General features: G+C 44.5%; 1 protein-coding gene across 5 annotated transcripts in view; it reads left to right on the top strand.

Annotated features, from left to right (window-relative positions):
* Nucleotides 1-16120, top strand: part of LOC306939814 (retinoic acid receptor RXR-alpha-A) — a 329786-nt gene that overhangs the window by 125254 nt on the left and 188412 nt on the right. Inside the window, exon 1 of one of the 5 annotated variants that reach the window (XM_079524537.1) lies at nt 6190-6249. The exons of 3 other annotated variants lie outside the window; for them this stretch is intronic. In XM_079524537.1, coding sequence (XP_079380663.1) covers nt 6201-6249 — 49 coding nt within the window. In that variant the 5' untranslated portion in view covers nt 6190-6200. Of the gene's footprint in view, nt 1-6189; nt 6250-7484; nt 7721-16120 lie in introns of those variants that run through there. One more of the 5 variants, XM_079524539.1, reaches the window with a different exon arrangement.

Genomic DNA, 16120 nt, shown 5'->3' with positions numbered 1-16120 from the left:
GTCTCTCTGTCTCTGTCTCTGTCTCTCTCTCTCTCTCTCTCTCTCTCTCTCTCTCTGCCCTCTATATCACCAGTACACCAGTTGTTTCCAGAGTGTTTTGGAGCCAAAAGGCGGCACACCAAACCAAAGCTCAGGATCAGAACACCTGGACTTGTCTCAGGCACACTGTTTGGGGGGAACCACATGCAGCCCTATCTGAGATAAGTGCTAAAAATACACCTTAAAGCCTAATTATACTCAAACTCTAAATGATATATTCTGAGCCAGAGTGTACTGCAGGTAACCAATTACATTTAACAGGATTATGATAATCCGGCCAAAATTCGGAGACAATTTAACGTTAGTCATGTGATATTGCCCTGAACGGGTCACATTGCAGGTCCTATGGTTTTCGATTAATCAAAGTCGTGTTGGAAGTATAGGGCTTGTGTGTGTGTGTGTGTGTGTGTGTGTGTGTGTGTGTGTGTGTGTGTGTGTGTGTGTGTGTGTGTGTGTGTGTGTGTGTGTGTGTGTGTGTGTGTGTGTGTGTGTGTGTGTGTGTGTGTGTGTGTGTGTGTGTGTGTGTGTGTGTGTGTGTGTGTGTGTGTGTGTGTGTGTGTGTTTCTAGCAATCGTTTGGGATATCGTGATATGGCATAAATGTTGCCTTTTCCTGCTTTTAATCCCTATTTTATATTTTTATGAAAACAAATCATGCTATAAGCGCATATGTAGTCAGATCACATGACTGAGTTTGATTTACCACACTATCAGATACTTCATTGGCAGTGTTGCAGAACAAAAATAGCCGATCTGCAATTTTTGCAATTATTATTTCCTTTCTTTCTTTCTTCTTTTTTTTAACTTCCGGCTACAATGTCATGCCCAAAATAGGGACACCATGAGTTGTTAATGTGGTTAAGGATTAAACTACTGACTAATGCACATAAACAGGTGTGTGTGTGTGTGTGTGTGTGTGTGTGTGTGTGTGTGTGTGTGTGTGTGTGTGTGTGTGTGTGTGTGTGTGTGTGTGTGTGTGTGTGTGTGTGTGTGTGTGTGTGTGTGTGTGTGTGTGTGTGTGTGTGTGTGTGATAGATAGTGTGCATTTTGAGGAGAGTATAACATTCCCGACCTTGCTTAGGTTACCCCTTCAACCTTCAAATTGACAACAACCCAACAAAAAAAGAAAAAAGGAGAATCCTTGACTACACCTTGGAACCCCCACAGGCCCATAACTCACTCAATCTGCCCTCTCCAGGAGAACAGGAGCTCCATCATCATGCAATAACACACCAGACTGCAGTCGTAGTAGGTAAGCGAAGGATGATGGTCCGCGCGGTGGGAACGGCGATTCCACACATCGGCGCGATAAAAGCAGCTGCCGCCGCCTGGGCGCCGCCGCGGGAGATTTATCGCCGTGTCTGTTTAAATGTAGCCAATTTCACTTTAATGCGATATTAAAGAATGATGCATGCCTGAGTTTCAGGCGTTCCCGCGGCGGGATCCGCTGCCCGCCCCGTGGCGGTATTCAAAAAGGGCCAGTGTGCCGAGCCAGCGATGCTGCTGATGTAATGTTCAATATTGATAATAGCCGTGAGCGGGATGGGGCTCTAATCGTTTATGAAAATATTGTGCAGCCGCCGCGCGGTTTCTTTTAACTACCGTTTCTTGGCCCTGCGCCTGGGCTCAGTGGCATCCATCACCTCCATTTGATGGGCAGAAATCTGCAAAAACCTCTCTCCGATGGAATGAGCTCCAGATAACTCCAAAAACTGTGTGTGTGTGTGTGTGTGTGTGTGTGTGTGTGTGTGTGTGTGTGTGTGTGTGTGTGTGTGTGTGTGTGTGTGTGTGTGTGTGTGTGTGTGTGTGTGTGTGTGTGTGTGTGTGTGTGTGTGTGTGTGTGTGTGTGTGTGTGTGTGTGTGCGTGTGTGCGTGCGTGCGTGCGTGCGTGCGTGCGTGCGTGCGTGCGTGCGTGCGTGCGTGCGTGCGCGCGCGCGCAATTTCCAGAAGGACGGTTCCAAATTCAACCTGCTATCCTTGAATTGTGTCACTGTATCGTTCATCTTTTCAATAAACGTTGGTTTAGTCTTAGTTCTTAGACAAAATAGCAATATTTGACAATGTGTGTGTGTGTGAGAGAGAGGTGGTCCCTCTTCCTGTCTGCGTATCCTTCTGCAGCCTGCAGTGTGTCAGCTCTTGTTGGTTTCCGTAGGGGAAGTTGCCTCAGTGCCTATCCTCAGACAAAGCCCTGACCCTGGGGTTAAGGAATGTGAACCCGGGGTTGTGACGATCAAGACCTTCCCTTGGGGCAGACAACGTTGAACACCTCAGCAAACGCCCTAATGATCTCTCATGCTTTTGTGATCCTCCGCCCGCACATAACGCACCTCTTTTCCCTCGAGCCCACAGGGGTATCCCCCCCCCACCCCCCCCACACACACACACCCAGACACACTAAATCACCAGGCAATGTGTCGCAACGCACCGCGTTGTGTGATTCTTCTTGGATGTTATATTAGGATGATGTGCCCAGAATAGGGACGCCAGCCCAGGGTTCAAGTGGTTAAACTCGGAGCTGTCTGAACTTGTGGAGCGAAGCTGTTTATTTTCTGAGAACCAACGCGGTCGGACGCTAAAGGATAAATCAGGTGTCACTTTTCATTTGTGAAATTGTCAGATTGCGAGTGCACGCAGAGTCAAACGAAGACAACTCTAACCACATGAAGTCCTCTCCTATATTTTTCTCTGGCCCTACAAAACTGTCTCCTTTGTTAAGGGACTTGGCCTCATCTCAATCAAGACCACATATTATGGTGTGTATGTGTGTGTGTGTGTGTGTGTGTGTGTGTGTGTAAAGTGGTTTATCGCCAAATTTCTCAGGGTTGGACACCATTGTCATTGCCACTGAAAGAAGCCATAATCACTTTTACGGATGAGCTTGTTGTGAATGGTCACAGCACAAAGGAGACCAAAAGCCCCTTGTCCTATTTATCACCCACTTTAAGAGAGGGAGAGAGGGGAGGGAGGGGGGTGGTGTCTGTCAATGTCACCGTAGTAGAGTGTGCATAGTGATGGTGGTGGTCCCTGCCCCTGAGGCAGAGAGAGAGAGAGAGAGACTGTTAGAAGCCAAGATATTCATGGTTCTCAAAGTGGGGTCTGGGGACCCATGGGGGTGTGGGTTCAGGGGGTCCCCCATATGCAGCAAAATAAGCAACTGTTACATTTAAATATAATTTGACTGGCTGGAAGTTGAGCCCAATTACAGAATGTATAAGAATAACTATTCACATCTTAGGTCTCACTACCTGTTATCTCCAACGCCATCGCCAACTGTACAGTATAAGTGGCTGTAGAGGTAATGTAGCCTAGTAAATTATATGATGTGAGATGATATATGATATGATCTAGTACTCGGGGGTCCCGAGACATTGCCAAAGCATTTCCGGGGGTCCCCGGCCAAAAACGTTGAGAACCCCTGGCCTAGATTACACCATGGCTACTACAACTCCAAGTAGTAAATTAGTAAATCTAATCTTAAAATCAAGAAACGTATGGTGGTCCTAGGCACAACAATTTTAAATGGGGGTCCACTGCCTATATACGTACTGTATCAATTTGGGGGTCCGTTTGAGAATATCTGCAGTATACTGTGTAGAGAGTGGGCAATGAAGTCCTCGGTTTGCGTGCATGTAACTGCGCGAGTGTAAAGAAATGGAACCAAATGGACCCATTTGGTGCCATCTTTACACTCTTGGGAGTCACAGACACCAGAGCTCAATAAGAAGCAGTGTGAAGAGCACTGGAGAGAGAGCCACAACAGTCCTCCGTGAGAATTTATATGCATGGAGGTGAGGGGTCAGACAGCTATTAATCATGGCCAAAGTTTGGGATTAAATAGCTTGGTCTAACGGGCAGATGAGAGAGAGCTGGGTGCGATTGAGGTGTTTAAAAGAGACTGTGTTGTGTCTGTCTTCGATTACAGAGTGCAAAAGCCCAAGGCAAAACAGCCTTTCTGCAACCGAGGACAAATAAGACACGCTATTCTCTTCCTCCTATACCCCCCCCCCCCCACCCCACCCCACCCCTCTCTCCCCCCGAGCAGACTAGTGATCAGAAAGCACCGCGCAGCAACATGCCAGGAGACAATACACTGATTGATAATCGCATTACTTTGAAGAGCGGTGAACAAAACGGGATATCTTAGTCACCCAAAAAAGAAACCCTTATTTATTTATTTATTTATTTTTGCTCTCTCTCATTTCTCCCTTCCATAGAATTCAGACTAATATGCATTTTGCATGCAATATATTATTTGGAAACTGTGTTTGTGCATGAGAGAGAGAGAGAGAGAGAGAATATGTGCATCTGTCATATATGACTGACAGGCAAGAAGCCTCAGAGATATTGTTCAAATAGGATAATAATAAATTATACACAGCCTCAGTTTTAATTTCATTTTGAGTGTAATTCTGAGACCATTAGGCTACAGTAGATCTTGTTTTTTTACGCTTACAGAGCCTACTTAGACATACAAAAAATGCACAGACTGACGCGTGCGCACGAGCGTGCACACACACACACACGCACACACACGCACACACGCACACACGCACACTTATCTTGAATCAGCGCCCAGTCACACTAACTTTCCTTTTCTTTTCTTCCCCCCCCCCCCTTTCCACAACTGCCTTTGATCTTTTGATGTGCCCATGCGTTGCATTAATTATGCATGTTGCCTCAGTACAAACGTGGTTGGTGAACACCTTCAAGTATTTAATATTAGCAGTCTCTCCTCGCTCGGCGCAGGCCTAGAGGATGGCTGCCGGACGCTCCGCTCTGCTCTGCTGTGTGCTACACTGTTACATCACATTCCTATGCACCAGTGGGGGGGGAAGTACTCAAATGTTTTACTTAAAAGTATATCAATACTGCAATGCAGCAAATACTGTCTGACTGTCGCAAGTAAAAGTCCGGTATTCAAAATGCACTGCCGATTCTAAAAATATGCTTCTAAATCCTAACAGTTTTCTGGTGGATAAAAATGAAAAATAAAAACCCAGAAGCAAAGATTTGAGTTAAAAATGTTCGCTCTGAAAGAAAATAGCAGATCTACAAGCTCATAGCGTGGCACTCGGTGCCGCGCTATGAGCTTGTAGATCTGCTATTTTTCAATAGCTAAAGTATAATGCTTGAAACGCCAAGAGGGGTTCCCGTCTTGAATGGGTTAAGTAAAAGTACAAAAGTATCTAAACGTAGAAAGTACTCTTCATGCAGAATGAGATTCATTTCAGGTTTTTCAAGATGTATAAAAAGTTAAAAACTTGTATAGTTGTAGGTCACATATTTTCAAATATGCTGAAATGTATGCTCGGTAGGGCTGAAGTGGTTAATGTATGTGTTGTAGTAAATAATCAAAATCTACAAAAATAACTACGGTAGTAACTGTCTATTCAAATAAATGCAGTGGAGTAAAAGTGCAATATTTATAGATCCGAGATGTAAGTGCAGTAGAAGTAAAAGTATTGGGAATTGGAAATACTCGGGTAAAGTGCAACTATAGCTCAAACTTACTTACTACTCGACTTAGTTACTTTCCACCACTGCTATGCACCACATATGGGATTTAACTCATTTAGGATTGAGGCCGTTTCTTAAAAAAAAAAAAAGTCTTCTAAATCACGACAGTTTTCTGAAAAACCTATGTTTCTAATTATGTCAGTGGTGCTCAACCTTTTTCATGTCAAGGACCCCCAGAATTATCTGAATTTGGCCATAGACCCCCACCTGAAAATATGATGTTCCAGGCACCCCCCCCCCCCCCCCCCCTCACCCCAGAAGCAAAGATTTGAGTTAAAAACGTTCGCTGTGAAAGAATATATATTCAAAGATTTGCGCCACACTTTCACGATTTTTCAAAAATAGCAGACCTACAAGCTTGTGAGCTTGTAGATCTGCTATTTTTTCCCCCACAGCTAAAGTTTAAAAATAATGCTTAAAAACAGCAAAAGGGGTTCCCCGTCCAGAATGGATTAAGAGGGAAATCAGAGGTGTGCATGCGCTGCTTGTGCTCCTTCGACTTCAAAACAGCCTCAAACAACTCTCTGGGCCAAAGATAAGGCATCTTTCACTCCTCTGAAATGTATACCTATAAACACACTCTTCTCTTCCATGTGTGCAGCCGCGTGCACTGCAGCGATGAGGGATGGGAAGATGGAGGCAGAGATGGATGTCGTTTGGATTAGAGATAAACGGCCAACAATGCCCCAGAACGGTAAGAACAGAGCAGGATAGAAGTGGGGAACAAAATGATGGAGAAATGACCCACACACTGTTCTAATGCAATGTCACTTATGCATGTTTGTGGGCGGCGGTGGCTCAGGGGTTAGAGTGGCCAGATGGTAACCGCAAGGTTGCCAGTTCGATCCCTGTGGGCTCCACCCGGAGTTGGTGTCGAAGTGTCCTTGAGCAAGACTCTGTACCCCTAATTGCTCCTGATGTGCTGGTTGGTTGGTACCTTGCATGGTTTCCGCCGCCATCGGTGTATGAATGTGTGTGTGTGAATGGGTGAATGTAATGCACGCTCTATGTAAAGCGCCTTGGATAAAGGCGCTATATAAATGCACCATTTACCATTATGTAAATTGTGTGCTGCATAGCTCGAGGTTTGTGTAAATCTTCCCTAAAACTATGATACATCCCCCCCCCCCCAAAAAAAGATAAATATGTATTATTATAATTTCACTTGTCAGCATGACGATGGCTTTAAAATACTGCCTTTGAGAGCTGCCTTTGCCTTTCAGAGTAGGCCTAACCAACTCTTGATTATGACCGTTTATATATTTTCTATTAGGCCTAGTGTTTTTTTCTTCCAACATCTCTTAATATATATCTTTTCCAACAAATGTTAGCATTTATACCATGACTGGGTTAATAGCTTTTTGTGATTAATACCTTTGGTTGAAATATTTTCGTACCAGACCAATAGCCTGGTCCAACAACAGATATGTGACCTGGTTACAATAACTGCCATAAATAGAAAAAATAATCATTTCTGATTAGAAGCAGTCCAGTTGTTGCTCATGGCCATAATATGTTCCCCCTGAAAATATGTAGGCATGCATAGGCTACACAAAAAACCCCGCTGTCGACTTTGGATCGATTTGCACACAGAATAGTCAACATATGTTGTTAATCCAGCCATTCAAAAACAAAGAGTGAAAGTATTCAAGTTTAGAAACAACAGCAGCCCTCCCTTTATAGTCTCCCCTCCCCTCCATGCTTTCCCCAACTGGCGTCGTTGCAAGTTCGCTGGCGTGTGTGGGAGTACCCCCTGCGTGGGTCCCTTTTGCAGTGCAGATCCAGTAGTTGGAGTTGTACACCAAAAGAGTGTATGTGTGTGTGTGAGTGTGAGTGTGTGTGTGTGTGTGTGTGAGGCGAGCACACACAGCTGAGTGAGCAAACAGAAGAAGTAGAAACATTAGGTTATACCTTTTTTGAGACTATCACAACAACATCCCCCTTTGGAAGACTGGTCCGTTTTTTGTGGTGGTGTATCGCTTTGGACCTCGATCCGTCCCTGTCAGTGTGTTGCCTGCCCCGCCGTCCTGTTGACCCAGCCAGCGGTGCCCTGGTGGTGGTCGGCAAGCAAAGCCCGAGAAGAAAAGTCCCAAACGCGGTCGTTTCAGCTGGCATGAGCTAACCCACTTCTTTAGACATGGAAACCAAACCGTTCCTTTCACTGGGTGAGTTTTGTGTGTGTGTGTGTGTTGCTTGTTATTATTTCTGGTTGTGGATATAAATGTCTAGTCAAGTCTTTAGTATCGCTGACATGCATGTGCGATATTGACGTGACTTTATGAGCAGAATATCATAATAGAACAGATGAATGTATGTGTGAAGAAGAGTGCCGTTGCACCAGTGCGCCTTTTGACAGCGCATGTGGATTCGCCAAAATGCATCGACATGTTGGTTAAACAACCTCTTGAAACGCACAGTATTGTTGTGTGGTGGACATAGTATATCACGTGTTTTATTTATTTGTTACAAATATGTCTACATGATGGTGTTATCGCGAATATCAAAGTAATAAACTGAGAGTAGAGTAAAGGGAGACAGTAGAGAGGGAGAGATAAGTATGCCACGCCGCGATGCATGTCAGACATACGCTCACTTTCGCTCGGAGCTCTGAGTGCTCCACTATCTGAGCTGATGACATTCGCTGATACGATGACATCTCATTTATGGGAGATAAGCTAGAAAGAGCGGCAGCAGCGGTGCGCATTCCGTCCCGATATACACGACATACACACGTTCATTTAACGACGTGTTTAACTTTCATTTATCCATTCCATTTGGAAAGATTCCGCGTATTCCACCAGAAAAAAGGGAAACGGCACGGGTAGAGAGAAACCGGCGATCTTATAGTCGGTGTGTGTTGGGCTAGCTGTGTATAATGATGAACAACTTTTAGCGGAACAATTTTGCTACATTTACTGGATTTGTGGCTTGAAAGAAACCCTTGTTTTGTTACTTTTAAATTTGGGCTTCATAATATATTGCATTCTGTGCGCAAAAATAGCCTAGTATCCTAGCTCTGGTAAAGAGATAGCCTATACTGCAAATTCGGTTTCATAATGTTAACATACAGTACGTACATGATGCAGTCGTATTCTGTTCCCTTTGTAAATATTTTGTTTCAGTTAATCGAATCGGTGTCCTTACCCTCACTCCCATTACAAATTTAACTCGATCAGCACAGTACAAGTAAAAGTTGAACTTCAAACCCAACGTTGCTCATAAAATGCACTCATTCCTGCTCCAGGCTACTCAACTGTCTCTGCAGAAAATGGCCAGTAAACTAATTAGCAATCTATCTAAGACAGTTGATACAGGGATGATATATAGCACGTGGGTGGTGCAGTATAGGCATATAGGTGTTTATAGTTAAGATGGGGAAGATATTTTGCATCCTAATTGCGTTGACAAAATGGTACATTAATGGACACGTGTGTGTAGGCTGTGTTCAATACATTGATTGATTGAAATATTTATTAACAGTTTGCAGAATTACAGTACATTTCAAGCACAAACTCAATACAAAAGGCTGTTAACTGTGAGTGGACGACCCAATTAAGCATTACACTTGTTTACAAGAGGGTCCACCATGTTCAATTCATCATACATACTGTTGGGCAGTGGCTGGTCAGAGCTAATGTGACAGTGAGGGACAATGACATGCAACATCAAAATGCAAAACATGTACTACATGCAATGCAATACAAACAAACTTTTCTAGGTACCACTGACTGCAGTCCGTGTGAAGTGTGTCCTTGTATTGAATTCCATTCAACTTTTTAATTGCGATCCAGGTATTTTGTTGTTAAAGCTGAAATAAATTGCAGTAAGATGAGTATAGGAGTGAGACTGCAGGAGTATATATGATCCTGATGGAACCCCATGTCAGTGACTTCTGATCACAGTGAGTGATTGTTAATCATTGGTTCAAATTGTGTTACTTAAATCTCTCTCCTACGCACATGCTGTCTGTCTCTCAGTCTCTCCTTATCTCTCTTAGACGCGCGTACACGCACACACACACACACACACACACGCGCGGCGCACGCCTACGCACACACGTCGTACCCCCCCTTAGTGCGCAGCCACACAATCGCACAACACAAGCAGACTGTACTGTAAATCATTAATGGACAGAGCTACTGTACAAGTCTGTCAAGTGAACAGAGCACACCTTGTCCCCTGGAGCAGAGAGAGACGTAGCCGAGAGCTGTGGGCGAGGAGCAGCCCTGGCCTGTTATTGTGTCTGCTTCTCTTTCATGAGGGCGTCGTGTTACACCTTGACACACATCATCTAGCCGTCCCCGGGCCCGCCGCCACCGCCACCACCGCCACACCACCACCGCGCAGCCGAGAGTGGCGGTGGAGTTCTGAGACACCCGGTGCTGCTATCTCCGATTACAGAGGCCCTATACTATACTCGCCTGACACTGTCACCGCGCCGGCACCCTTTATGTGGCTTCCCAGAAATATGCTAAACTGCCACCATTACACAAACTGACAGGCTGTTATTACAGGTGCACAGTAAAAAGAAAAAGGGGGTGTGGGGGGGACCATTGATTTAACTCAAGAGGAGAGTGTACACATAGTAACCAAATGGACCCTCACTATAGTACCGTACCGGGTCCATTTGTGCACTCTCTCAGGAGTTACAAATGGATGAATAAACAGTGAGGATTTTACTGTGTGCTGTGCCAGTGTTGTGTATCCGTGTTGGAAATGATTAAAGTCTCGAGCAGCTTAAATGTACACAGACAGGGGCTCCCATGCATGCAGAGTTTAGGGGGGGGGGGCGTACAGTACACATACGGTATACGTACTGTAACTTGAAGCAGGCAGCATGTGTGTTGGCCAAATTCAGGCGCCAAGCCCTCTTCTGGCGGCACTGTCTGTTCAGCGTGCGTTATACCGCTGTACATGAATCACTTAACCAGTACACAATACAGTAAAACGTTACCTATATATGTTGCAACTGTACTTGGTATACAGTTGTTTTTTTCACTCTACGCCAAATCTCTTTGGTGTAAAAATCTACACACACAAGCTTGTAATGTAGATCTTCTATTTTTGTAAAAACCCCGTCCCCCCCAGAATAATGGGGATGCTTTGGGGTTCACAACGTACGTGTTTAAGCGCTTCCAGCAGTGTGTTGTTGTGAGCTATAGTAGATCAGCTCTTCTCACTGCGGAGCATGAATTAGGCATTTATACATGGAAGCGGTTGGTTGTGTGTGGAGCAGATCACGATGCTTCCCCTACTAGTAACAACAGTGTTGTTTTTGGCAGCAAATTTCTATTTGAGTCATTTTAGTCATTTAGTCTCTTGAATAGTTTTCATTTACTTTTAGTCACATTTCAGTTACCCGGAATGTTTTAGTGTTTAGTCTAGTTTTAGTCGACTGAATATCATTTTGATGATGCCGTCGTAATGGCTGATTTCACACTTGCTGAAAACAGCCGATCTACAAGCTCTACAACGCGTCGCACTGCGATGCGTTGTGAGCTTGTAGATCTGCTATTTTCATCATGCAACCACGTGTAAAATGACTTATACTGGATCTCTAGTCCCTTCGTAACATTTTAGTCTAGTTTTTATTTGTTGACAAAATCGACAGTATATTTAGTCATAGTTTATAGTCATCATGTCATGGCTTAGTTTTTCATTTAGTTTTTATGTCGTTTTTGTCAGTGGAAAAAAGGTAGTCGACGAACATTTTTCGTCTTAGTTTTAGTCGACAAAAACAACACTGTACTGCAATCGGCACGTTCTGTTGGCTGTTGTCCTTCTCCTGTTCTTCTGACAGAGCTGTGGTGACGCTGCAGCAGCAGCAGCAGCAGCGCTTTATTGCGAAATCCTCATTTGTCGGCTCTTTAAATCACCATTTATACATAAACTTTCCCCCGTCAGAGGTGCACTCTGGCTGCCAATTGTTAATTGGCCCGCTTCTTTTCAAGGACACCGCTAACTCTTGGCGAGTCCTTGGACTGTATCGATTAAAAATAACCACCTGCCCGCCGCCGGTGCAATTTTGCTGCAGACGCATTAAGGATTCTGACATGCAAACTGTTTGAAATGACAGCCAGCGCATTTTACAATTATAGATCGGTTATTTTCCCAGTGATGACGACATCCCCCCCGTGGCGTGCCGCTGTGTCCTGTTTATGCTGATGTGCTACCCTGTGTCTGTTAACCCCCCTACGCACGCACGCACGCACACGCACACACATTTGCTCTTTGACATTAAGCTATGAAGAATGACTGGCAGACAATTAGTCAAACGAACATGAACCCAATCTTTTGAATAGCACCAATAGCTCATATGCCTATTGTGTGCAGTATTATGTTGAGGAGAATGGCCTCTTTTGGGAGTGTATAGCCTTTCTTTGAACTATAAACATGTCTAAGTCAGCTAAGCTGTTTGCTGATAAAAATGGCAGCTTTTCAGTATGGCATGTTATTTCTATTTATTTAAACCAAACCACCTTGGTTTGGTTGTCTGGCATATCAGACCATCTACTATCAACCCTTGGTTGTCTGGCATATCAGACCATCTACTATCAACCCTTGGTTGTCTGGCATATCAGACCATCTACTATCAACCCTTGGTTGTCTGGCATATCAGACCATCTACTATCAACTTCTGACAGTTCTGAGCCCACTTCAGGAGATGGCCACCGTTTAGAATATACTGACACACCCACATGAAATCATACTGTATGCTTAGGGTAGTCTATCAGATAAAATAAATATATATATTTTTCTCAAAGTGGCATCCAGGGACCCCACTCGTTCATTCCCACGGTTCCAGAGGGTCCTCAGCAAAATGAGGAACAGTTTAATTTCACTATTATTTCACTGGATAGTGAAATACTGAACTGTGAGATACTGAACTGTATAAGAGTGACTCTGTCACAGTGTTGACTGTTGATTTCGTCGACTAAAACTAAGACGAAAAATGTCCGTCGACTACCTTATTTGACTAAAACATAAGCATAAAACATAAATATACTGACAATTTTGTCAACAAATAAAAAGGAGACTAAAATGCTAGTGGACAAGTGATCCAGTATAAGTCATTTTACAATTAGTTGCATGCTGAAAATAGCCGATCTACAATCTCGCTGCGACGCGTTGTGGGCTTGTAGATCAGCTATTTTCAGCAAGTGATTACGACGGCATCAAGGCCCACCAAAATACATTTTGTTCGACAATCAACTGTAGATTTAGTCGACTAAAATATTATGATATTTAGTCGACTAAAACTAGACTAAAACATTCCAGGTGACTAAAATTTGACTAAAACTAAATAAACTATTCAAGAGACTATGACTAAAACTAAAATAAAAATTTGCTGCCAAAAACAACACTGCTCTGATCATAGGTTTCACTGTGTCCAAGGTACTCTGACAGTTGTACTTTACTTTACTAAATCTAACACAAATCTCCTCTTTTCAAATGGGGGTCCACGGCCAAATACAGTACATCTTGACGTGAAATCACTCGGGTGGAGATGATAGACAGACACGTATTGTTGCTTAAAGGCAGAAATGGAAGCCGACCTGTTATTTTCCCCCTTGAACACAGCTAGCCAAAGAAAATGAAGCCATCTGTTGGAGAAAGGAAAGCTTAAATTGCTGCATTTCTTTTTTTTTCTCCTCCTTTTCGTCACAAGGCCTGATTTGCACATTAGAGTTGGTTGGTCCTGTTCTGTCTGCTCCAAAGGCATGTCTGACCACCTGTTACAAGGAAGCATGCTGTTATTCTTGGGTCCAGTGCTCTGTCTGTCGTGCTTAAAACATCCCACCGTTAAACTGTTGCTAGCTGTAGCTGCTGCTGGATTCTGTGTGAAGACACCTCCGACTAGCCCCCCACCCCACCCACAGCCCCCCACCCAACCCACCCACAGCCCCCCATCCACGCCGCTCAACCACCAAAAAAATACAGTGAAGTTCATGGTCTTTGATGAGAAAGTGAGTGTGTGTGTGTGTGTGTGTGTGTGTGTGTGTGTGTGTGTGTGTGTGTGTGTGTGCACGTGCACATGTGTGTGTGCGCGCGTGCATGTGTGTCTATGTAGGTGAGTGGTTCTAAGGGAGGGCTACATTCCTTCTGTGGCAGTAACTCAGGAACAAAGGTAATACTGGGAGAGGGTGTGTGTCTGTTGGTAGGGGTCTGTGTGTGCGTGTGTGCGTGCGTGCGTGCCTGTCGGTAGGTGTGTACGTGTGGTGGTGGGTGGGAGTGGGCTGGTGGAATTGCAGCGGCAAAAGCATTTGGCCAAGTTTGTCTTTTTACGGCCGGCCGTCCCGTCCGTCCAGTCCTGTGCTCCTGATGCGATGCCTCTGCTCTCCTTTTGAGAGAAGGGCTGCAGCTGTCATTTTTATTGGAGGAGTTTTATAGCGAAAGTTAATGGTTTAAAGTGACAGCTCTCTCCCTTTCTTTCTCTCTCTCTCTCTCTCTCTCTCTCTCTCTCTCTCTCTCTCTCTCTCTCTCTCTCTCTCTCTCTCTCTCTCTTTCTTTCTCTCTCTCTCTCTCTCTCTCTCTCTCTCTCTCTCTCTCTCTCTCTCTCTCTCTCTCTCCCTTTTGCCTGTGAGGCTAGTTGCAACTCCACCAAATCAAAGAAACTTTAGCTCGCTTCCCTTGTGCCCACCGCCCACCTTTAAAAAAAAAATGTTTTACCCCCCTCCAGTGATCCCTGCTGACATCTTAACCCACATGTACAAGAGAAATAAGATTCATAGCCCAATTATGTACGGAGTTGCATTCTTTATTTATTTTTGCTGCAGTTAACGGCTATTAAGTCTAGACGTGTGTTTTTCATAGAATAATCCGACTGCTGTGCATGAAGCTTGAATTCTTCCTGCCTAAAAACTAGAGTTGTTCCGATACCGATACTGGTATCGGTTATTCGGGCCGATACTCACCCTCAAGTACTCTGTACTCGGTACTCGTAACCGGCCCCGATACTTTGACCCGAGTACCAAAACATCCAATTGACACTAGGCTGAACGAATGCAACGGGAGCAAGTCTGAGCAGCAAATCGACAAAAAACAGCCGATCTACAAGCATAAATGACAACTGACAAGTGTAGATCGGAGATCCATCTGCATCTATGGTACTCGGTATCGGCGAGTAACTAAAAATGAAGTACCGTCTGAAACGGTCTGAAAGAAATGGTATCGGGACAACTCTACTAAAAACAGACCTCAATGGGCTTGCAGAAAGGGGGGGTGGAGAGGAGGGGGGCACACCGTTTAGCTTGTGATGCTCTCTCTCTCTCTCTCTCTCTGTCTCTCTCTCTCTCTGTCCAGAACAAAGTTGTTTACGCTCTAAACATAGTACACAAAAAAGGAAAATCAGAAAGTGCTCGAAGGCTTCCAGGCGCAGAAGGATCATGGAATGACTCAAAAGGCGACTGGTTAATTATTTGTGTTGGGAGCTCCTTGCTTGCAGGAGGTCTTTATTGATAACGGCTGCACTGAACTCTGCACCCCAAAACTTGACCTTTGATCCCTGCGTGCTCTATCATTTCAGGAATTCCCCTCTGGCATTCAGTCTGCTGTTTTAACCATCCAGAGACAGTAGCATCCACTTTGTGTTTGATAGATAGATATATAGATAGATAGATAGAGTGGTTCTCACAGTGGGGTCTGGGGATACGCAGGGGTCCTTGAGGGAGTTCCAGGGGGTCCCAGCAAAGCATTGGCTAATTGAAGAATTATCTTTGAAGAAATGTAAAAAAAAAAAAAGAAGCAGAATATTGTTTTTAAATCTTTTGTGGGGATCCCTGGCACTGCTTGGTCTGCGGCCAAATACATGAAATCGGGGGTCCTTGACATGAAAACGTTTGAGAACCACTGGTGTATCTTAGATAGTTTAGATATGTTTCTGTGCCATCCTGTGGGGGGCATTCAGTGGACATAGCAGCCCTGAATTATGAAACAGAGGACAGATGCACACAGTACAGGGTCTTGCCTGGCCATCTGGCACAATTTGCATGTGAGCTATATTAACATATGAATATATTTAACAATGTATCTATACTGTACTGTATGTATATGAACCTACCTTTTGTTTTATTTTCCATTTATTTATTATTTGATTTTAGATTCAAGTATCTTTGATTGTGGCTGAAACACATTTTGGAATAATCAGAATCATATCATTAGTCTCAGGGGTTTATTATTGCTGGTTGTTCAGGGTGTCTCCATTGGCTCTCTGTGGGCTGGCAGTATTCAGGGTGTCTCCATTGGCGTTCTGTGGGCTGGCAGTATTCAGGGTGTCTCCATTGGCGTTCTGTGGGCTGGCAGTATTCAGGGTGTCTCCATTGGCGTTCTGTGGGCTGGCAGTATTCAGGGTGTCTCCATTGGCTCTCTGTGGGATGGCAGTATTCGGGGTGTCTCCATTGGCTCTCTGTGGGATGGCAGTATTCAGGGTGTCTCCATTGGCTCTCTGTGGGATCGCAGTATTCAGGGTGTCTCCATTGGCGTTCTGTGGGCTGGCAGTATTCAGGGTGTCTCCATTGGCTCTCTGTGGGATGGCAGTATTCAGGGTGTCTCCATTGGCTCTCTGT

The sequence above is a fragment of the Electrona antarctica genome, assembly GCF_951216825.1.
Source record: "Electrona antarctica genome assembly, chromosome: 16".
Taxonomy (NCBI): Eukaryota; Metazoa; Chordata; class Actinopteri; order Myctophiformes; family Myctophidae; genus Electrona; species Electrona antarctica.
Note: the sequence above shows the minus strand (reverse complement) of the source record. Positions and strands in the feature narration are given on the sequence as shown.